The following is a 26081-nucleotide window of genomic DNA, read 5'->3' on the forward strand; positions in this document are numbered from 1 at the left end:
ACTAGTCACATCAACATCATATATAACTTTCAGAGGTTGTGTAACAGCATTTATTACATAAATTGAACAATTATATTTCCATTGCCCCACATTCATCCGATTTTTGATTTAAAACTATTGTTATGATAATTAACCAATTTCTTCGTTATTGGCTTACCTTGGAAGAATTATCTGTTTTTCCTTACTTATCATTTCACTTTGGCACATGCGCTCTCTCTTCATTCGCTGAATGGCCTGATGAAATGACAGACCCTCCTCTCTAACCGGTAACCTCATCTTTTTGTGTTTTGTTACGGAAGCTGACATTGTGACGTCATTTACTGGCTGAAAGTCATTGTCCAGTCATTCGAAAATATAAACGCATGCATTTTCTCTTTTTTTTTACAATTGTTACACTAATAGAGAAACAAATTTTAAAATGACATGTTGTTTTAAGTATAAGCCTATTGCTAATGATAATGTCTTTAATTTATTTTTAACAGATTATAAATGAACCCACGTTAGTTAAATACAATTTATAACTCATGATAAATCAGTGGATCGATTCCCATGCTTGAATAAAAAAAATTCTAATTAACACGAATATCTTCAAAATACTTACTTAATTAAGTGAATATGTGAAATTAACTTCTTAACCCTGTACATACTGATTTAATTTTTCAAACGTCAATGGAACTATGAACCACTTTTGTCAATTTTACTCATTTGTGTCCAAATAGAATTTTTTAATTGAATTTCTTACCTTAAACTATCATTCAATAAGAGCCATAGCATGGCCACTTATATATCTGCAGTGGTGCAATGTACTCTGATATTAATTATTAAAATAATTATTTCTTTATTCAGTATAACAGATTTAGCTACATAGATTTGCCAATAATGTTTTATGTTGGATAAGTATTACATGCATTTTAGTTAAAAAAAATCAAGAATTCGTAAAAACATATTACACTTAATTGCAAAAGATTTCATTCTCGGGATCTATCTGCAATTAGTACATTTGTAAATCATTAGCATGCATACACAAACTAATTTCTCTATTTAGTACTTCATGCAGAACCACAATAATCAAAAATAGGTATATTTATGAGATTTAGGGTAATCATGCTCCTAGGTATCGTACCAGGAAGAACATAATGTTTGGAGGACAGACATTCTATGCAAAGCTCTGATCACATGTCATCTTTTTCCACTAAAAGGGTTTCCCAAACTCAATGAAATTATGTTAATGGTATTTCATTTAACAATTTAGTGTCTGGTAAAATACTTTTGAATAAAAAATCCTGTGTTTGAGGAAAAAAAAACCTGGATAATAAATTATGTTATTTTTTAACAACAGATGCCATGGTCTCACAGGTAAATGCCGCAAAGTTATTCAAAATGAAATAAATAAATTAAAGGCATATCATAGTAATTTTGTCCAGGTACGATACCTACAGTAAATGCTATTTAATTATATCATGCATGCAGTTATTTGCTAATGTTTACTGAACCATGGTATCATGACCTCAAATGACCTACTTTATTGACATTGACCTAAATGAACTTTTAATTTCATTAAATAAACAACTAAATGTCATGAAAACATATTTCTAAGTTGACTAGTTCATTGAGTTCATTGGTAGGATATTCATTTATAGACATACAGTAGACATCTTTGCGTTATGATTATTTAACATAAATGATATTTTTACCTATAGTCAGTGCTATATTCTTATAGTTAATTAGCTCTCATATATATATATGATAAAGCATACTTTATAATTACATTTTGGTAGGTAACAATATCATTTTCTGCTCCCTTTGTAGATTTTTCTTTTCTCATCCTTGTATCAGTCTACCATACGGTTACGCAATATACATTATAAATTATTATTGCTTATTATCGTTAATCGATTCTAATTTTTATATAACCTTTATGATTACCTATTAAGGGCAGCCAATCAGAGTTTTTGAAATCCTTTCTGGAGGTTAACAAGCAGGTGTGGGAGTTCCCGTTGACGTTTTCATTTTTCAAGGACATCATTGTTTAGTTCTTAATGTTAGATAATATCACTTTTGTGTAACGCCACGGATGTCACGAAATGTGTCACCTTTAGGAAAAGTATCCCATGGAAAACATTTCTTCAATGTGTCACAAGCGAACGTGTAATCCTATCCATTACTATTGTATTCACTCGCAATTTCCTTTTACACTGTCACATGCATTTCTAAATAATATTATCTTCGACAGAGGCATCAACAGTCCACCGTACGTTTCATTACAGACTTTTCTGTTCCATCTCCCACTGCAGAAGTTTGAGATAATACTTTGGATCAAATTTGGATACTACTTATGGCGTGGTATACTCCTTCATGCTACGTTCGCCTAACACTACAGAATTATCTAGCTAATCATCCAACATGTGAGTTATTGCTGCCCAATATTGAATGACACACAACACCTTGCGAAATCAACATTCAAAGTGTGTATAGAAGAATTTGAGACAAGGTTGCGGCCATTTTGTCCGTTAAACTTCCCAATATGTCCACGGCATATATACAGACTGATAATCCCGTTGTGATAATTACAAATTCAATTACGCCTGTACACACCACTCTAGACTGCATTAGACACAACAAGCTTTCATACAAACCGTTTTGTTTGGTATGTATAGCTGTATATAATTGGTTTTAGTGAATGTGTGTCACATATCTGTCTAACACTCAGAGTTGTTGTATTTACACGAGTCCTGTCGTTCATCATGTAGTTCCATGGTATTCAGAAAAAGGGTGACTACCGTTTGGAATGTATGAAGACATTTTATGGGTCTATAATCGTAGTCTGGTGTCTACTTGGTATGGTCGAGTGTGTTTCTCGATCGAAACCGTTCTTCTGATAAATGCAGGGCTCGGTCCAAATTGACAATATGACTGTTTATAGTCAATTTCTCCTATCAATTCTTGTAGAAATACAATGTTGCGTAACCGAATGCCTCAACTTATAGTCGCGTTCGTATCATGTGCCCCAAACAAAGATGATTGCTATATTTGCTCACCAGTCGGTCCTATTCATCAAAACTGTTGATTTATTTGTCATATAATTGTGATACAACGAACATATTGACAGAAGTAGATCATAGAATTTAAATATATTCCTTTTTCATTGCATCCCCTGTAATTTAGTTTTTAGAATGAGCACATACAGGAAATCATATGTTCCCGATTATTGGATAACAAATTAAAGGGTATAGTGATATAAAACCCCATTTTCATGTAATGTAGGTCCGTGTTATAAGTAGCATAGCGACCTTACATGCAAATAACACACTACCAACAGCAGTAAATCACCTACGAAAATTCATATGACCTTAACAATCGTCACACAACTCCAGCTCCCTTGTACATGTATACCTATATTCCACGAAAACAAGCTAACACTGTATAAGCTTGGACACAAATGAAACTGATTCCGTTAACAAGACTTGTTTTAATACCATCTGATGAAGTTGTCCCTCACGATAAATAAATCTTCCGTGATTTTCTAAACAACATCACACATTTCTCTGAGTAAAGATATTTTTGTTTGATATCTCACTGGTAAACTCTGTAGTTCATTAGACAAATTGTCACATAATGTCCCGATATCTCACTGGTAAAGTCTGTAGTTCATTAGACAAATTGTCATATAATCTTCTGATATCTCACTGGTAAACTCTGTAGTTCATTAGACAAATTGTCATATAATGTCCCGATATCTCACTGGTAAACTCTGTAGTTCATTAGACAAATTGCCATATACTGTTCTGATAACTAAGGTTTCACTACTGAGGCAATACTACTTGGCTTTTGAATGAACGTCGTGATTCAAACCAACACTATTCCACGAATCTCGCTGCGTGATAACTAATGATTTCCACAATATACCAAAACGTAAAACTCACATTATGTTCTGATAACTAATAAGGTTTCCCAACTGATCCAATGCTACTTGGCTTGTTTTAAATACACGTCATAATTAAACAACAATATTCCCCGATGTGCGATATACAGCCATTTCCAGAATAACACATCGTAACAGCTATGTGACGTTACAAATAAAATCAGCGCTCTATGCTTTGGCGTTTCGCACCTTTCCTTATTGTTCCGTAGTTAGGAAACAAGTACCAAGTTCTTTGCCTGGAGTCATTTTAATTTTCACAAGATTAATCAATGAAGACCAGATTGGAACATGCTTCCTCGGCAATAGATTGGAGAACTGATCAAAACGTCGAAACGATCAAGCGATAAGAGTCGATGAAAGGGAAAGAGGTGGCGTGTAATCGTTCACCGATATTATCGTCAGATCCAGACCTCGGCTAAGATTTTTTCATACATATGGGTCACTTACACTGGGAGTGTGTCGATTGTCACTGATAGCAAATTGATATAATCTGTCACAGTTGATGAACACAGAAAAAATATCTAACAATCCAGAAATGTTTTAATTTGCATTTAACACATTGAATGTTTTTCCGTCACGAAAAAAGCAAAAATCCGTGAGCGTTTAGGCTCAAATGGTATAAACTGAAGTTGTATATCGAACATCAAACTTCCCACACAATGATAGAAAACACATCTGTAACTTTGTGACTGCTTTCACATTATTCTGGGTCTACCGACCCGGGCACCTGATCGGGGGATTATAAATCACCTAGTCCACACCTATCGGTTGTGAATCTGACCTTTTGTAAAAGTCGTATTATAAATCCAAAAAGATCAAAATCAATCTTTAAGATTCCTCAGAGATTTAAAATATCCTTGATGTTTATCTGTAGAGTGTTGTTTGTATATACACTGGTTTAACCCGTCTCTCTGTATACCTTTGCATACATTCAGGAATTGTAATCACTAATAAGCGTAAACGTCAATATTTTTGAAGGCGAAAATTTTGTCACGCGAGATATTTATGATAATGATATATCGACGACTATAGATTTTATCAAAATAGCCCGTACTTGAGACTGGTTGTGACAATATAAGGTATGTTTTGTATGTAGGTTTGGCATTGAAAATTCAAATGTAAAAGCAAACTTTAATCTGTACTAAATATATCACATGTTTTTGTTGTACAAATTGCCGATGGTAATTCCAATGCCTACATTGCATTTAACGGTTTATATTTTCTTTTAACAAACCGACATAAACGAAAATCGAATTGATAGTTATTCGTCACGAAACCTACATGGATGTAAACCTATGGAGGACGTCTTTTTTTAGAACATGATGATTATAGTATAAATAACACTTTTATGTGGTCTAGTAACTGTGTTCTATACATATATGTGTGCAACTGTTTATCTTTAGTTTACCCGAAGTATGTGTTGAGGATAATCCAGGATTAATGTTAACCATTACCTTTTAGCCTATAGACTGAATACTATTTCGTCATAGAGGTATCAATTTGGTGCCTCGTAATGCTAATGTTACCTTATTGGTGTTGTCATCATTATCTATTCATTTTAATGTAAATGGTACACACTATGTTTGTTGTTTGTTTGCCTTGTTTTGTTTTTGTTTTTCTTTATATTCATGTCTTTATTCTTACACAAAGGATTTCGGAAGAAAATCATATCGAGGTAATGCTTATGATTAACGAGACAATAATTTTATATTTGATAATATTTTATTATTTGAATTTAAGTTGGTTTCGTCAATTTTCTAGCAAACAATTCAGCCAATTCAAAACAATTACATGTAATATTCCTTAGGTTAATGATTGGAACGTTTATACCTTTAACTTTACATAAGTATCGGATAGATGATAATGATTATTATACATGTAGTTGTTCAATATCGCGGGGTGAAAATCTTGCGACCTTCTCTTTAATATAATTATATTCTCGTGCAGAAATAATAGCACATTATTAATCTCTTAAAGAAAAAACTGGTTTTCATTCTTGTTCTTATATCCTTTATATTAGCTTGTAATTAAGTTCACGATATTAACTTAAGTGGGAATACAACGAAATTAAATCCCCCGAATAAAAGTAAGGATGCAGTAACTATCACTCATTTAATGCACAAGTGATTAAGTTTGAACACAAATTACAATCCTCGTCTTTGCAACAATAAACATTGACTTTATTTGAATATTTCTAAATCAGGATTTACCGTAAATAAGAAAAGGTTCATACTATACTATATATCTAATCAATTCCTGTAATTACTGGTATGATTAACACAAAAATACTTCAGCCATTGTAACTAGGCTGACATCCTAGTTACTATTACTGTTACATATCAGAAAGAGGCTGGACCGGAAGTCATCCATCACCTCATTTCCAGTTGTCATTTCTTATTAAAAATCGTTATCGATAATAATGCTGTAAAGTCGCAAACTTCGTCATAGAGGCATATGTAATATTTCGATTAGGTGATAAAATATGCACGCGCTATTCGACATGTAATTGTCGTGCTCATGTTGTTATTAGCATAATTGCTTCTAAACGATTATAAATAAAGCCCACTTCCTTATTAGGACAATTAGGGTAGTATTGTACTGACAAAGGCACTCTGGGTCAGCGTCAGGAAAGACTTGTTTGGCTGTATCCGTTTATAATTCTACCAACAGCAAAGGTCACTTAAAGGGCGGTTTTCCTGGTATGCCATAGCAAAGAATCTCTGCCTATTTTGAAGTGCAGTATATTTCTGAATCTGTTGCCGGAGATACCGATCAACTCACTCACCTCACATGATACTAAAACTAAACAGAAGAACAAAACATCCTAGGCCCTGTAAATTCATAGCACAAGGAGGGCCAGAAGTAGAATTCAACATTAAGCGTGCTTCGTTTTCAACATGGAATAGAAGGTCCGGAGTCCTTCTCAAATAATGGTTGCTCGGTCCAATGTGAAATTGCGCCGAAATGCTATTTTACCAATGAGAACAACAATCTCATATACAAAAGTAGTATACATCACTTAGTTACTATTAGTGCCACGCTATGTAAAACAGTTTGCAACAGTTATTTGCAATTCAAACCTAACAATGTTGCATAATAATGTTCATAGCATGTATGGATAAATGAAAGGTACACGTGGCATTCGTGTACAACCGAATTCTATGACATATAAATGATACTGATCTCTAATAAAAAAAGATAAAACTTGTGTTTGATGAAGTTTATATTCAGTAAATGAAGTTTTTAGTAAGCAAAAGAAATTTAAGTGAAAATATATGAAGCATCACTCCATATTAACAAATGATCTCAAGCCAGCGTTTAGTATTCACATACAACATAATAACAAAACATGAACCGACATGCGAATAGAAACAACTTATATACTTATGTACAGAGCATATTTCCGTAATGAAATCATCATTTTCGTTTAAGGAAGTACATAGTCATATACATGTATGTTTATGTAATCCTTGGTATAGCGATATCTCCTTCTAAATTATTTTGTTTTTGAAATTTAATCACTCCATTGTAATGTGCGTCTCCATATGTATGTAATTTGATAATGTAAGCTTTTGAATTGTAACCAAACTCTGTTTTCATATACACACAAAAAGATTAATGATTCGTATTCCCTGTTATTCAAACTGTTCAAATGTTTTTAATAGAAAGCGTATAAATCAAATTAGGACCACACATAGAGCAGATGTCAATAACAGTCAATCTTAATGTCATAAATGTAAGTAACAATCATATCACAAACTCATACCAAACCTTAAATATCGCTTCTTGTAAAGAATTGGCCATGGAATCATTTACAAATCCAAGATATTTTTTATATCACTTAGCGCGTCTTTGCATATTACAGAGTTACCTCCCTTGTGGTTAGATAGCCATTATGACGTCATTATTTTGTGAGCTAACTTCGCGTCGCTTTTTCTCGAAACGTATGACGTTTTGCTCGGAAACACATGGCGTCACAATGATATACCTAGTTACCTACAAGGACGGATAACTCTGTTACCTGCAAAACAGAATGTGAAAGACTGACCCAGGAAGTATATACAAGATTCCAACGGATTAAGTACGATTTTAAGTTAGGTAGAAATTGACTAGGATATAGAGAAGCGATATTTAGACACGTATCAGCCTTCACCAGAGTCCTTACACACATCACACATGTACTGTACCGTAGGAGAGTCTGTTTGTCCTTTGACCCCAGGGACACTGGTAGCCAATTAACCCTTTAAAATCGATATAAAACGAAAAACATCAAGAGACGAAAATTATAAATTTAGATACGAAACTTAAATATGCAGACATATGTCAACAACAACATCATATAAATGGTATTGAAATTCTATACAAACTCAATTTGTGACGCATCCACAAATTCGATATCCTCCTAATTAAATCGAGTTTCGTATTTACACTGACTTAATTTACACAACGGACTGGTGCAAATACATATACCGAACTCATAGCAATTATCTAACGGAGGCAGAACCTCTGAATATATGTAGTTAACTAATGGTAGATGTCGAAATTCGAGTCCATTCTTCCGCTCTGACGAAGATGTGGTGATTAGAGGTAGAATGACCAATGCATTGGCCATAATGTCACTGCGACCAAGGTCACAAGTGGTAGATTGTCGAAAATGTATGCCACTCTGCCCAAGATGTGGATAACCTGGATAGAATGTCGAATAATTTCGCCGCTCTGACAATGCGACCAGAAACGACATTGGGTTGGACGCTACTAGTATACTAGTATGCACCAACAACCGATGTAAAATAATGTAGAATTCATACAGATATGCCAAGAATATAAGACTCTTTCATATGTGGATATGATGGATAGGGATACTTCACTCGATCTATATACATTCATCGCACTGAAGAGAGAGAGAGAGAGAGAGAGAGAGAGAGAGAGAGAGAGAGAGAGAGAGAGAGAGAGAGAGAGAGAGAGAGAGAGAGAGAGAGAGAGAGAGAGAGAGAGAGAGAGAGTATATATATATATATAAGTATTATGTCAACAACAGTGTAATCGTTTGAAGCAAAATACGGCAGAACTTAGTGCTATACCACTTTTCAAGTCGTTATACTAATTAACATTCCATGTGAATCTGCTTCTTTAAATAACAACCATGCAGCACACACATATGACGTAAATATTTGATTTATTAAATAGACCATCGAAAACATGTAAGTTACTTCAACATAAAAATGTCCCTAGAATCTTTATACGAATCATTTTGTAATGTATGAGGTTTTTAATGACAATGGAACAACCAATTCAATGTCATTAGCGAGGTCATAAATTATATTTCAGATTTATCAGATCGTAAGGGACATTATCTGTGTTATTATCGAGAAACTATTGACATATTTGCAGAAAATAAGCCATTAGTAAATTCAATTTCGTCTTTCTTAAATCTAAATTCCATTATTGATATTCATAGGATATTCACAAATGTAATTTTGCTTATCTTCTTAGTGACGTCGACATTAACTTCAGTTATCTGTTACATAATATAAACCAATATAACCCTTTTATATATTATTGAGTTCTTTTATCATTTAAGTTTGCACATTTTTTTTTTATTATAAAGGGCTTTCCACATTGATCAAATTGCATCTATTCATCATAAAACGTCATTACTATAACAAATTACAATCAAATGGAACCATCTCACGAGGCTTGATATTGATGATCATTAATTTACATCAAAGATACGAATATTTACACTGTGATCATGAATTGGTGAAGTGTTTTATCGATTTCTGCTTAAGGAAAACCAGATATTTTCATAACATCGCTAGCGTCATTGAAAAGAATAAACGTGACATAAACAGTTTCCCATAATGTTGTTATATTACCGTTTCCAGTTGTAATATAAAACTAAGATATGGAAGAAATTTAGGCCGCAAAATTATACTTTATAGTGTTAACGAATACAAAACATGCCATGAGTAAAACTGGTAAGAAGACCTATATGAAGACTTGATGAAATAAAACACAGTACCATAGTATGTATTTCAGTAAATACACTTTATAACATTGGTTGTTTTATTCACATTTCTAATTGTCTCATCAACGATCAGTCGAATATGTCACTTGAGCTATTATTAAGCCATAAAAAGATATTTTTGTTTTTAAGATGTAATTTTATCAGGGACTGAAAATGCCATAAGTAAAATTTGTTAGTCAGATTATCATACTTTGTATGATACGATATGGAATCCAACCACAAGGATATCTGCAGTAAAAGGTATTTATGCAAGTCTTTAAGATATAAAGTAATTTTGATAGCTACCTATAGTTAGCTAAACTAAACAACATACCAGAAATATCATATGAAAGGATGCGAATTATTCTTTGTTTTGAGGCCCAACGCCATGATATCTGCAGCAACATACATGTATATTTTTCGAAGTTTAATAAGATATCATTAAAGTTTTTGGACAAATACATTTAAGCAGTAGCTGTGAAGAAATACCATACCAACATGGTAATTAGCACCAAATAACCAACCTGATAAGTGACTGTTTGTCCCCCTCATCTAGAGACACGGGCAGAAGATCCAGATCCATGTTAAATCCTCTATCCATGGACTATAAGTCTTGACAGTAGTAGTATTGTTTATATAGTAAATATCCACACAATATAATCGGTCGGGTTTGTTTACAAAGAGACTCAATCTATAATCAACAACAACCAGCAAATCATCCTGCTGTGGTTATCTTCTTGTTATCATTGAACTAGATTAGGAGCTGTATATATATCAGAGATGGTGTTTCTGTACACACAAATATCAGAGATGGTGTTTCTGTACACACAAATATCAGAGATGGTGTTTCTGTACACACAAATATCAGAGATGGTGTTTCTGTACACACAAATATCAGAGATGGTGTTTCTGTACACACAAATTTACGTCGAATGCATCTTTAGCCTTGTTACTACATGTACGGTTGTGACAGTTCGTTCCATTCCATGCCAACATCTGTACAATAATGCTTAACTGAGACGGATGGTAAAAACGCCGTTGTTTACACAATATTCATAGTCCAATTATCCTTGTAATTGATTAAATTAAAACGTCGAAGAGCGTCATACTTTATGAAGTCATGGCCCATTAATTTCAATAACACTTAAACTACACCAGAGTTAAATAGCAATGTGATATAGAATTTTTTAAAGATGAATCAAGTAAATTATTTTTTCCACTTTTGGTGAGTCCTAGTACACAACGATGTAAGTAGATTTTGAAAATGTCACTTAGTCCTACAGACAAATCATGAGACTAGGACTTATTTAGACGAGTTCGATAGATCACTGGTTAAATCACGTCCGCACGACCTGCATCACTCTTTCCTGATATCCGTGTACTCGATGGAGCACGGCGGACAGTGGTAACGTTACCATTTCGACTGCCTTTGTAGCAGCTGTCTTTACGAAAACAGATCGAGTGTCTTCGTGAATGTAGACCTATTGAGCCGTCACGTGTCAGAGGAGTATCAACTTCTGACTAAATAAGAACTGTTTTGTAGCGGACCAATTTACGTCGTCCAAGTATCAAGAACACTTTTTTGCACACTTAACGACCGTTACATTGTAAACATTAAAATGTTCCAGAAGTGTCCGATAGCACAAGTCTGAAGGACGCTACAATATCTGATAAGTGAATCTTTGTTTGATCTGTACTATAACAGATTTCAAAAGTTCGACTTTTCTGAAACCATCTACTTCAGAACATTTGTGATTACTTTCGGTTTTCTACGCCAAATCACGTCCTTCGAACTTGCTGTTTGTATTTGTCCCGACCTGTAGAGCTAGACCTATTTCGTTTCGAACTTTTTGTAAAAGTTTGACACCCAAACTTTAGTATATTTATCGATGAAAAATAAAATGACAATAAAATACGCGTTTTCTTTTATATCATTTTTTAATCATAGGATAATCCTTTACATTTTTGTATTCAAGTTATTTGATTAATGTTTCACAAGACAGCTTCTATCTCTTGAAACATATACTACAAATAAATATCCTTGAATTACATATACTAAACCATACAATGTTACCGTAACTAATGTGTCATATTCATTTCACAATAACAATGATTCCGCAGTATTGGTATCTTAGGTGTGAAATTTGCATGCTGTTCTTTTCAAAATTATCGCTAAATACACGCGGTGAAATATATGAAGTTTAAAAGATATAATGTGTTAAGGATGGAATATTTCTATTAAAGATACACAGAATATCGTTTTCATACATTTTATTCAGATACACGGCTTTAATCTTACAACCAATAAGTAATTCATGTTTTGGCCCAATGGTCATAATGAATCCAAGTTTTGAAAGGGGTCCAGATAGTTGTAATACAGTTCTGACGACGTTGTATAAATGCAGTGTGCAGTGGTCGGTAATTCGATCACTGTAATCAATTCTTCACAAAACAACCACTGGTCCTTGATTTAACGTGCGGTATTTCAACCTACTAAATTGGCATTAACTATCTACCTACATTTGTATTTATAGCAATGTGTTAAAAGTACGGTCAGCTTGCAACATTTTTCACTAAATGTTCAATAAAATTGTTTACCAGCCTCACAAAATAGGTCATTTTGTAAAGAAATCACTTGCTATTATATACATTTTAATTAACTTATGAAACAATTTCGTAAAGACATAAAAAATAAAAAAAGAAACTATAGTAAGTAAAAAAGCTAACCAGAAAAACAGATAAGCTCGCCTTGTGAAAACCAATCAGGTGGACTAAAAGAAATAAACGATGCGTATAAATTGTCAAAGTCAACACGCTATTTGATACCGCCATTAGTGATCTGTAGCTATTAAAGTCTGTTTAAAGTGCTGTCCACATTCAGTAGTCTTTAATACATGGATAAAACATTTCTAGGTGTCACTTGCCACTGGAAAGATTACATTTTGCTCTGGGCAGATATATATAGCTAAAACGATAGGGAATGTGTTAAAATGTATACTTGTAACTGGGAATCGTTTTTATATTTAGACTATGAGGGTATCATGATAATCAAGCACGGTTTGATTAAGAAGTTCCCATGAAAGGTTATGAAAGAAATAATATATATGCAATTATATAAGTCGTAGGTAAACAATGTTTTTTGTTTTTTTGTTTTTTTTTTAGATTGACCGTCCTGTCAATCAGTAGGAACATGTTCTAATGATTGTAATCAACACTTATCAGTTAAATAAAAGAAAGAGTATTATATATAACCGGGTGTTTCGAACGAAGAAGCCTTCCTTGCTTCGATTGGGCACTCATTTCTGTATGTGACATGATTTTTTCTTGATATAATCATTAGGTGGTTGCTTTGAAAAAGATAACCCTTTCTCTCTTTAGCGAGAATCCTAACACGAGGTCATGGCAATATTCTGCTGACATCAAACCTATATCCTCCTTATGAACCACATCAGGTGTGTTGCTACTTGTGTATTATTAACAAAACAGCATCAGAAAATGAACAAGTTAAACAAATCTGACATTCCCTTGAGAGTGCGACAGAGTGAATTTAAACCATTGGGGGAAGATCCAACAAGTTACCACACAAGGTAGTAGTCTTATCCCTCGGGTTGAGGGTTCCATGTCTCGTCCTCAATGGAGTGAACTATTACATTATTATTTACCCCACTCAAGTACATTGTACAAATCATTAATCCCATCGTACAGCGATCAGCCGTTCTAGCAGAAGTGTAAATTCTAATATAAATTAGACCCTATAGCAAACCTCGAAATGTGCAGTGAAAAACAAACCTGTCAGCGATCAGGTTATAGAGAATTTGTAAAATTGGGTCTTGGTTTGGTAAAGGGCGGACACATATCTATATTCCAATATAAGTATGTCATTATGTGTATTACATTAGTAAACAGCTATCTAAGTATTAACCGCATTATTATAGGTTTTAATCCATAGTCGATAACGAATGCCCATTACGGATTAATCGTATATATATTACCAACATAAACCAATTACTTTCTATTTTAGGACAAATTAAATTATAAAAAAAAACATTTTGCGTACAACTATCTCGGTAATGACAAATGGGTGTTCTCCCCTTTATTGCTTTTCCATGCATGTCACATGGCTTACCAGATAAAGTTATCAGGAAACTAATTAAGTTAGTTTGATAGATTTAAGGAATCAAACATTTCTTTATTGTTTTTTTTAATCTGACAACTGTGTCATATTTTTGTAGTGTTTTATCTTTTTGTACAGATACGTATACGTGTAAATTTTATTGAGAGTACACTCGTCTGTGTCATATCGCCATTCATTAAAATAGCAATTCATTTGTCAATTGTCATGTTTCTCCTATATTAAAATATTTGCTGTCTTATCAATCAATCAAATGCGTCGTTATAAATGACGGCGTCATTTTTTTCACATTAAAGGCTAATATTTTTAAGCCAATAAAAATGTTTGTTCCATGCAAGATCAAATGAGTTCGGTTCTGTGCTTAAGTCTACAATACTGCGGACAAGCATTAACGTAAACACCGGACTTCGTGTGGTATCATTGATCCAAAGCCAGAGGTAGAATTACAGAAATTGTAGACAAAAATTGGTTCTGTTTCAAATGCATGTCATACATAAAATTAAAACAGTGAAATATAATCATAGGCTAGGAATTATATTACAACATAACTTTTTATCTATACTTGTTGTATATCACGCCTTAAGCATTGCGTTAATGTTGCATTTTTCTAGTTATTGATGATGTTGTCCTATAGCTCTAATTGCTACAGTTGACTTTACCTGTAAAAAGCAATAGACAAAAACGTTTTGCTGAATTTTGCAATTATGATGAAGAAAACCAATTTCAAAAGCATACATTCTGTAATTTCGAGATATTAAGTTTGTATTTTTACCATATTTTATCAGTTACGTAATAATGAGATGATTGGAGAGGGTATAAGTATATGACTCGTTGTTTTAAAGACAAAATATATTATACCTCGATTCTCAAAACAAAATAAAAATCTACTTTGCTTTGCAGTAAAAATCGTAATATGTAGCTATTGTTTAGAGAGACATGCGTCATATGCATGATATCAAAATAAAAAAAAAGTAAAGTACACGAAACCGTCTAAATGGATGTTACCTATTTTCGAAGTAATGTTTCAGTATGGAGTTGGACATAAGAGTTATGGGGTAAGTATATACATAAAAAATTCAAACATACGAAGAATGACCCTATATCGATCACTATTTGTTCCATAAGTATAGTTTAGTTATTTATGAAAATCAAAATTATCTAAAAAAAAAAAAAAAAAAAAAAAGCGTGTACATACAAAATGTAAAATAAACATTACGAGTAATACTTCTCGAATAAAGTGAAAACCAAGGGGGTCAGTACATGTATTTGTATACACAAATACGAAGTATAAATCGATATTTATAATTACCTTTCTCAAAGAAAAGAAGCTGCGCAATGGCCAAAGGTACCATTAGGAAGTATGAATCGATATATAACCTAGAAGTTCTGTTGTTTAAAAATGACACGGATATGTTGAACATATCAAATATTTACCAGCACAGAAGGGTTCATAATTTTATTACGACTCGCAAACAATTCTGGATACCTCAGCGGTCAATATGTCTTTATTTAGATAAAAACGAAAATTGTTTTTAAACTTATAAATAATTCAACATTCACAATGAATAGAAAGTGTGTCAAGGATTTTTCTTTGTAGGGGTCTTGGCAATGTTTCGTTTTTGACCTAAATAAACGGGAATATAATCAGTGTCAGTTTCCAATAAATAACACACTGACGTTGTGGGAGAAGGCTAACATAATTAAGGAAATCTGAGAAAACCTCAGAAAATTAATAAAACATTATAATTATTTAAACTTGCTAATTAACATTCTGTCTTTGCATATTATATAGTTATCTGCCCTTGTGTGTAGGTAATGATTGTTATGTCGTGTGTTTGTGAGCGTAATGTCATACTTCTCTGAGAAAAGGGCGTGATTTTCGTTCATAAAACAATGACGTCACAATGAATGTAGCTATCCATAAGGGAGGTAACTTTATAATAATGCAAAGACGGAATACGTACGTCCATATACCATGGTCTTTACGAATGAACGTGATGGCGTCAAGGCGCAGCATATCGATAAAAGTGATTGCTAATGGGCCTCTTATCATCAAGAGTGTGTTGACTTAATACACTCTCAAGCGTTTGTGCAGTATTTATATATATATATATATAATGTATATATGGTCATATATGCACATGGCCCTTTAACCAATAACTGGATGAAAATGTTATAAAATTTGCCCATGTTACACATAAGTTATGTTTGAATCATTGATTCCTGTTCAGTTATTTATACTTTATTTGATACTTCTCAATGAATGTGAATCCTATTCTCATTTATATTGTCCTATTATAAAATATATAGTAAAATATATCGAATATACAAGTGAATTATCATTTAGTTAGGAAATGGATGAAGGGACATGAAATATCAACAAATCCAAACGTTAACCAGTTGTTTGTAAAATACTTACTTTGCGATGTCTTTATCGACGAATAGTTTACCCCGACAAGAATTACTGTTATTACATCCGTAATACTACGATAAGCAAATGTTGGTTATTGCATTGATATTATATTGAACTGTTTCCTAATATAGTTCGTATGTTGCAAGAATATATCGTTCAGCATGTCATGGTAAGCAACTTCCCAGTATGCTAACAGTCCAAATTATCACAACTTTAATAGCTGACTGTAAATGATGTATGACGTTACACGGCTTAGAGACCACACAGCGCCCAGATGAAGCACTAGATATTTGCATTAATATCACCTGCGATCCTTATGCTCCAATCGTCATTGTTTCTATATTCAGTTTTTATTTCAAGTACCAGCATCTGTGAATTATTAATCGTGTCTAGCGCGTGCATATTTCTTCCGTGGCGTGATATAACATATCTTATTTTTTATCAAATCAATTTCTGCTCCGAGGCGTTACTTCTCTTGTCACTGTACCCGAAGGTAAATTTGGCCCAAAGAATTCCATGTTATACTTCTCCATAGGCTTGGTCTGTACATTAACGAGTATCATGCTGGCAAAATGAATCTAAAATGGATATGTTTTCACCTGGATGTGGATCAAACTACGTCATGGTGAATTTTATATCGCATCTTGCAATCACCTTTCAGCAGTGGGAGTTTCATATCTCAATATACCAACAACACGTAACGCAAACTCTGATTAAAAATCAAGAAATCGAAACGATAGCCTGCAGGGTTCGTGTCGAGTACTTGGCGAGAGGATTGCGGGAAACCCAGTAGGAGCAGAAATAATTAGGCGGATATATCATGTACTTATGTAGACCATGATATATCAAACTTAACGGGAATTAAACTCGGCAATATTAAACTAAACTTTGGAGCAAAAACACAGGTAAATCGATGACTAATCGATAATTTAGAGCAGTTTAGATAACATCTGCGATGACCTAGGCATTAAGTAAACATTACAAGAGTACGGTTGGCGCTGTTACTCAACAGAGATATGTAATATTTGGGTTACTGATCATAGCATTTAAAATAAACAGAAATGATTTCAGATACGAGGTTAAATATGTAATTCTTTTATCATACGGTAATCCTTAAGATCGAAAGTTTCTATTTTTATTGCTATTTTTCAATAGTTGTGAATATCATATGTTTTCAAATAGTTCAATGGTTTTCATATTAGTAAGTCTTGAACAGCTTGACTAATTAATATGTGTATATTTCTAATGATTTAATTACTTTAAATCTAGGCTACTTTTACGTGGTGAGCTTGTTCGCAAAAATCTTCATGTTCTGTGATTGTATGAAACATTTTGCTTAAAGTACAAACGTATATATATATATATAATGTGAAACGCAGAATTAGGAACTCACAATAATATCAGAGTTTACATAACCCGGAAGGGTAAAAATGAGCCAAGAGTCAACATAAATCTCAAAGTCTCCTCAACTACTTTAATTAATTTTGTTTTCAAGTGAAACAAAAGTTGCACGCAATTGTGGCTGTTTAGAAATCGCTAAACATAATTACAGCATTATCTAACATAGGTACTGTAAATAAAACGAGCATTGATAGCGAGATTAACTTACCACAAAAAAGTCGATGGGCATCAAACGGGAAATCAAATCTCCGTACAAAAAAAGTTTATTGCCTAAAAATATGGTGAAATCAAGGTACCTCAGAAATACGTTAGATTACAGAAGGAGCTGGTAACATTTGTGCCCGTGTCATCATCTGCTACTCGGGATTTTACGAGGGTATATTTACCTAACCCTTATTAACTGGACAGTAAACAAACTACTTAAAGTAAAGCCTCCCTGTTGACCTCCTTGTTAGTATCTTAAGTATCCGCGATGTTTGAACAAAGAGGAGGGCTTCAGTTCATTTATATGTATACGTCTTTACATGTTACGATAATGTGGAGACCTTTAATCATTCTAGCTACTTCAGTAAAACCTTATTTTCTCTCTACAATGAACGCTATTCGTCAGAATTCTGTCAGCGTATGACACGCATTATACCATTGTTTAAAGTTCTTGTTTTCCTTTTATATGACTTACACGCCCATACTTAAATAAATATACTAATTTTAATTTAATTGAATATATAAGAAATTTATTAAAATCGATTGGCATTATATCATTGTCCTAGATCAAATCTGACGAATAGAAGAAATTCATTGTGTTCTTTATTAATTTGATTGGTTATAAATTTATGGCCGTTAGTAAACTGTAGAAGTGGGTGATGGTATTGGGATTCCTGTACGTTAAGTAAGATCAGTAGACTAAATACTTGACCTATCATAAATAGTAGTTCGTATTTACAATAGATGGTATGGGCTGGTTTTAAAGGCCTGCTACGTGAAAAAAATAATTGTTTATAAAAAACAATTAAAACGTCATAAGATATGCACCGGATGTCTAAGATGAACTTAGAGCACCAGAGCATTTGTAAATCCATGAGCGTATTACATGTAACCATCCGTAGCAAAAAATAAAAAAAAAAAAATAAAAAAAAATAAGGTAAACAAAACAACTGGTTTATTGATTTATTACGTTAATTTTCTAGAAGTGATACGTGCAGTATTTAAGATACGTTAATAATGTGTACATATATGATTTTAAAAAAGTAGATCCGTTTTAGTTTAGGTAAGAACCTTCCATTTATTTGACGCCAAGTTGATAACAAATAAAATCATAGTGATATACAACGACGATATATTTGAGTACATCCTTAGTACATCAATGTACCCACATGACACCGTATTGTCAAATCAAACATGGACAAGTCAGGAATTACCTGTCAAGTACCAAATATATAAATATTTACCGTTGACGGAAGGCATATTAATCTTATAGAATAAGCTATCACGGATCCATCATAAACATGTGTACACAAAATGTTTAACTTTTTAAAAGTCAACATCTCTGGGTGTGTTTTAATTCATTTTATAGCAGGCGTTTTAGAGAAGAGGTGACGAGGTTTAGTTAAATCAATATGTATTATATTTATGGTATATAGGATTGTTTGCCTACATTCTGAATTCCTACTTAAGATGGTAAGTACTTGTTGGGATTGTTCGGTGTACTATTGAAACCTGTCTCCTCCTTGAGTTATGTTACATGTGCAAACAAATCCTTAAAGTTTTCAGAATTTGACAGACAACATGTGATTGAATTCAGATTGTAAAAAATAAAATCAATTTTGTCGACACAAAAAAAAATCATGGAATTTCATATCAGATATATACCACGTAAAATGTGGCTTGTTTTATTACCTGTACTTAAAAAAAATACCGTCAGACGCCGTAAGGCACTCAAAACAGCAAGAAACCCAAATAGTCTTTTTTTCATTAAATTCAACATGATGATAGATAAATACCAAAATGGGACATCGTATCTGACTGATATGACGTCAACCGGTGATATGTAAAGTTAAACCCGTTAAATAAGGTCCGGGGTTTTCCAAAATTAGTCTATCGACTTGATTCGTTATGTCACCCTAATCTCTAGCGTTCTTATCAAGACTAAACAGATTAAACAAAGACCGTAATATGTAAACAACCAGAGATTTAAGCATATAATATATCGATTATTTCCCTTTGATAGCACGTGAACTATTTTGTGAATGTAGTGTTATTAATTAAATGGAAATGCATACATTTGGATCTTGTATTTAGTTTTCATTAAAACGACTCCATTTAACTTTTTGGGAAAATTGTAAACAAACATATCATTAACACTAAAGTCATACTTACCCTAAACCCGAGGGTAAGGTTTTTATAAGTTGTTAACAATACTACCATGTTTTAAATGCGGAATGGGCTTAAGTTACGACAACTTTGTGCTGAATCTGATCATTGTCTGTGACTTTGTTTGTTATAGCGATGATATAACGTCATAAAGTGACGATGGCGAAATATAATGACGTATTTGTGCAATGTTTTATTCCTAAATTTGTCACAATTGATTCTTGTTTATCGTTGTGATATGTATCTCAAAACATTATACTGACAGTGGGCAAGCCAGTCGTCCCACTCCCGTTATGCTGAGTATGTATCAGGAGCAAACACTACCATTTTCATAGACCATGATATGATATATCCAATCTCCAAAATAAGTGTAACAATGAAAGTAGGATACGCATATAGTTATACATTTACAAAAGTTTGAGTACTATAAATGTAAATTCGTGATAATATTTATGTCTATTGATAACTTTATGAACCTTTACAAGTGGAAAATGATCAGCTTTGTCCTACATGATATAATTAAGAATAAACTTCATTGTAATGTATAGTAATTCATACATTTATGTCCCATATAAATATTTAATAATTCACAAAGTCTTTGTGAATCTATAGATAATGATAAATGGACACCGTGTTTAATGTATATTGTATATCAATGAACTTCATTTTAAGGTATAGTAATCTATACATTGTGGTATCCTAAAATGATATGTATAGATATAATAATGTATCCGTGCTTGAGCATTAGAAGATCTCACACCATGGTTTTATACTGATTCGAAACTGTCATTTATCGTATAATTGGATTTCCTATCCCTTTTATGCATATTTTCATACATAAAGAAAACTAATAACAGGTCCGTAGCCAGCCGGTACTGTGCCTCATTCTATATCTAGTATAATGCTATGTATATTACAAGTAGTCTATTAGATTGGTCCTCAGTTGTTACACTGCTCAACTCGTACAATAGCCAAGACTACGGGAATAGATCTCTCATATACTTTATGGCAAAGAAGCGGACTCTTGTCCCGTTATTTTGTTACAAAAATATTTTATTGGATATTTTACATTGATCAAGATTTTCGTTAAGACTGATTGGTATCATACTATATAATTTATCAATAGAAGTTTTGGTTAGGTATATGTGAGCGAGTCGCACGCTGAGAAGTCCAATAAGTGCCATAACAGTGGGCATATGTCGATTTGATCCTATGATCCATTAGTTGTTAAAGAACAAGATAGTCTAGTTCTTAATATGAGTATTCACCTCGAGTTGTTCCAAGCAGGTTAATAAGTATAGCTAGTTTACCGATACTTTCAATAATAGAAGTATCACGTTATATATCCTAGTACATAAATAAATCGGTAACAATGGCGTTTCTTCCATCGCTAAAGTTATCAATGAATATGTTTTAATATTTCAATCAAGTAAAAATATGGCATATATAAAACAAAATATACATCATAATTTTTTATCCATTTACTAAGGGAAGTAATTTTAACAAATTACAAATATGATTCCTTTATCTACGATTGCTTCTTAATGGTTTGCGTTGAATATACACAAAACGGCAAACTATTTTGATAACGATTTCGATTGCGTAATAACTTAAGAAAATATCAATTATTGAGAAAATGTAACTAAATTATCGCTGTCCCTCCCGTTTAATGCATTGATCTGAGATATGTAGTTTAGTTTGGTTGATTAATATTAACGTTCATTTCAGGACGCCCTCTCATAGTACGTGGATGTTTTGGGAGGCTGCGGTATATTCTTGTTGTGTCTCCTTGTAATGGTGATATTGTTGTCCCTTTAATACTGCTAGCTTACTGAAGCAAACCGCCAGATACACTGAGGATACACCAGTTAGACTGTAGCCACTGTAAGAATACACACCTTTGCATAAGGGTCATCATGACCATCCATCATTAATCAACACATTCTGCTCAATTACCTCTGGTATTACCCATTAAACTCCCTTTTATTATACCTAAACTATATACTAAGTATTGATTATGTACCCGACTTAAGGTACGCAATGATATTATATCAAAACAAAAATGTATCTTCGTGATATATTTACAGTTGCATCTCGCTATACCAATCATGTTTGTTTGTTTGTTTGATTATTTTAACGTCCTATTAACAGCCAGGATCATGTAAGGATGGCCTCCCATGTATGCAGTATGTAGCTTTTTTGAATTGCGAGGTGCGTGTTTTGGGAGACTGCGGTATGTTCGTGTTGTGTCTTCTTGTATAGTGGAATTGTTGCCCTTTTTATAGTGCTATATCACTGATGCCAGGATACATGAATATTTGGTCGCTTTAGAGAAGGTTCAGTTTGGAGAGTGATCCATTTCGACCGATCTGGTTAAAATATGATTTGGGATGACAATTTGTTAACGCCTTCGTCACAAATGTTGCATTGAATTTGCAATTAATCTTAATACACCATTCATTGAAGCGAATAACGCCCACAGTTCGTTTCACCGACAGGTTCTCTACTAAAATCTCATAACACCGCAGTAGAAGACAACAAATACTCACCCAAAACCTGCAATTTCCATTTCCGGAGACTCCACAAATGTTCGTTCAATATCTAATCCATACAATGGAGCCTTCGGTTTTGCGTGAGATCTGGCATACTGACGTCTCCGAGAAAGTTTGTCCAGCAAGTCATATCCACTCCTAGATACAATGATATCAGTCTCTTGTCTGCGTAGTTTGATGGGGGGTATTTCTCGAGCCACAATATCTGTTACCTCCCGACTGAGGTAGGCCATTTTGAAGATTTACACCAAAATGTCTAATCACATTGAATTTGCAAGCTTACTTCGTAGTCGTATTTTCAAGAAGATGGCGGCGTTTACGATGTCGAGGTGCAATACACAATTCGTGTGCTAATTTCTTATTCTGGCTTCAGTTTTTCACACAATGGCAAACTATCATCACTTTCTCCGCATGTTCGCTCACTATATAACTGAATATATCATATACCGAGTTTCCGAGAGAGACATATGCTAAATGGTCTTATTCACGTGTTTTCCCGACTACGGTGAGTCCGCTTTGAGTCGATGTGAAATGCCTTCATAATGTATGTATAAGTCAAACTTCCTACTTCACAGATCTGACCATTAGTAGCACATGGATGAGAATATCCAGTATTATACTTGATGATAAGTTGATGTGTTAATGTAAAGTGATTATGTGATCATTGGCATTGAAATGCCTATCCAGGTTTTCTATGTCATCTGACATTCGATAACTCATTATTTTCTTTGTAAATATTTGACAGTACTGAATATACATATATTATACGTTGACTAAGCAGCGTAAGGTATTCACTATCCCCGAAATGATATATTAAGCATAAGAAAGAGTGTAGAACGTGAATAGGATTTCGTGATGCTTCAAGTCAATTGGTATTTTAACGGACATATAAGAGTGGATGAAAGCTTTTCAGCACAACAGCATTACATAGGGTCGCTGGCTGCCAAACGTAAAGTTCACATCGATACAAAATGTTTATTCTGACGACAAACCGATGACAAGATTAAGTTACAATCATGTATTACTTTGTCGTGAATCATGTTCTTGCAGAATAGATAATATTTTCGAAGATCGCTGACATGGAAAACCTCTAGTGCAAGATGTATTTACAAAGTTGTTTTCTAATTCTGAAACGCTGTTTATTTGCTGGAACACTCTTCAAGTTTATATTCAAATATACCGGCGTTCCCTGAACCGGAATTGTGCTTTACAATTCTAAAGCGAAAGATGATCACCGCAAGTTTAGTGAAACGTTCACGCAAACATGTCTTCTTCGAAACGTGGGTAATCTTATCATCATGAAGTAAAGATTAATTCCTAATGTGATTCTGTCTCAGTGTAACTCCATATAATACCACTCGTGTGTGTCGCAATAAACTTTGTTCATCACAATAGGAAAATTCCTTTATCATTAATTCCAGTGAAGTGCTGAAATTAAATCCATTTTCTTTCAATACTTTATTAATCAAAATCCAAAAGATATTGACCAACACATGTTGTGGTCACTACTGGTCATCTGGTCACCTTCTGACACATGTGTTAAACATATGGACACCTGTCTATTATGACATAAATTCCTGTGAATTGTCGAGGTGGGCGCCACTAATAACAATCGTCTACAAGATAGATTTGGTCAATCCTGGTGTTGTTATCCTGATAATCCGGAATATAAGTACATTGTAGGTATATTTACCTTTCATATTGTTGTAATCCGGAGTTAGTGTGAAAAACAACAAACAACTTGTTTAGATAACCACTGCTAAATCCATGCCGAGTGTTCATGAAAGTGCCACCATGAAACCAGGAGAAAAATCCATGTGGCAGGAAAGTGTTTGTGTATTATTTCAAGAACTATCGACGTTATCAACGTCTTCAATGGTAGGGAACAAAAGGTGTAACTACGTCGCTCATATAACTCACAGTAATTTGACCGATCCTGGTCCGTGATTAAATACTGTTGTGACATTTATTATATCTGTGTAGCTAGCGAGTAATTTTGCATCGGTTTTGTAAACAACGAGGCGCATTCGATACAGAACACAAATCCAATCAGGACCAATATTGTAGTGCTTTATGAATTCGTTGTATCACGATTCCCGGTTTGAAAGAGACCATTTAGAAAAATGCATAATTGCACTCAAAAAAGAAAAGAAAATAGCTATCGTTCTGTTTGTCCTTTTCAATTTCACAAATGTCAACAATAAACGTCTCGAAATCAATATCACTTACAAATGTTGTATTCTTTGTTATCCATTATTGTTTGAGCCCTGTACGTTCACAATCATCACCGTGCACGTAAGGTCTATGTCGAATTCACGACCCACGCAGTGCTCCTTTGAGATGGATGTAAATGAAATGATATCATAATCCGTTTGTGAATACAATACAATATTGTTTCCAATCACACAGACACATAATAACGATCCAGAAGATTAAAGACGACTATTCTGAAATAACAGTTTTCAAATCATTGTGGATATATCCGGTTTGTTTGCTTTCAATATTGTTTGTTTCTCAGTACAATGAAGAATTGCCAAAGCAATGTTTTTCAAACATTTGTCTTGCAATCAATTACATGTACTGTAATACAAATTCTTGTCATTCGTTCGAATAGTCCCAACATCGTCATGTATTCCGATAGGTAAAGTGGTATAGCTCTCCATTTTATAACACGATAAAGTATTATTGTACTCGCTATTATCCATGATGTTAACTTTGACACCAAAACCTTGTTGAATCTTCATTGATTCAACTAAATAACATATTCATCTGTTTAATAGAATGTCCTCAATGACATTTACTTCTGAAATATATCCACTTGTCAATTCCTCAGAAAGTCAATTCAAAATGTTAAGTGAGAAATGTCCACGCATTCTTGTACAACGTGTTGAAATAACCCTTGCATATTAAGTAAATATTACATATTATTTATGATACATATATCCACATTATCACTGAAGCACTGAGAACGAACATTGTTAAATATTTAACTGGATTACACCCAGTGTAAAGAATTTACTGGCCAACTAACGGTAGACAAGGCCAGAGCCATTTGAAGAATATACACGATTAGATGAATCCAATTTATAAGGTATATGTTTATTCAGGGTAGATTTAGTGCAACTATTTGGGCAAATATCCCCCGGTAAGTTAATATCTGTGACAATGTATTGATCCTTTAAGACAAGCTTATGAACACCCAGTACCGTAGTTATATCTACCACTCGAATGGCGGATACAATCAATTGTCACATTGTGACTAATTAATGTTTTAATCATTTTTT

General features: G+C 33.5%; 1 protein-coding gene across 13 annotated transcripts in view; it reads right to left on the reverse strand.

The window, feature by feature from the left end:
* LOC138311128 (uncharacterized) overlaps positions 1–26081 on the reverse strand; it is a 54847-nt gene that overhangs the window by 6457 nt on the left and 22309 nt on the right. Inside the window, exons 1-3 of one of the 13 annotated variants that reach the window (XM_069252578.1) lie at positions 10454–11659; positions 8110–8163; positions 158–324 (exon numbers count right to left, since the gene is read on the reverse strand). The exons of 3 other annotated variants lie outside the window; for them this stretch is intronic. In XM_069252578.1, coding sequence (XP_069108679.1) covers positions 158–306 — 149 coding nt within the window. In that variant the 5' untranslated portion in view covers positions 307–324; positions 8110–8163; positions 10454–11659. Of the gene's footprint in view, positions 1–157; positions 1895–1926; positions 5013–8109; positions 8164–10453; positions 11660–22794; positions 25837–26081 lie in introns of those variants that run through there. 9 more of the 13 variants (XM_069252579.1, XM_069252583.1, XM_069252576.1 and 6 more) reach the window with 9 other exon arrangements.

Source organism: Argopecten irradians, chromosome 16 (assembly GCF_041381155.1).
Source record: "Argopecten irradians isolate NY chromosome 16, Ai_NY, whole genome shotgun sequence".
NCBI classification, from domain to species: domain Eukaryota; kingdom Metazoa; phylum Mollusca; class Bivalvia; order Pectinida; family Pectinidae; genus Argopecten; species Argopecten irradians.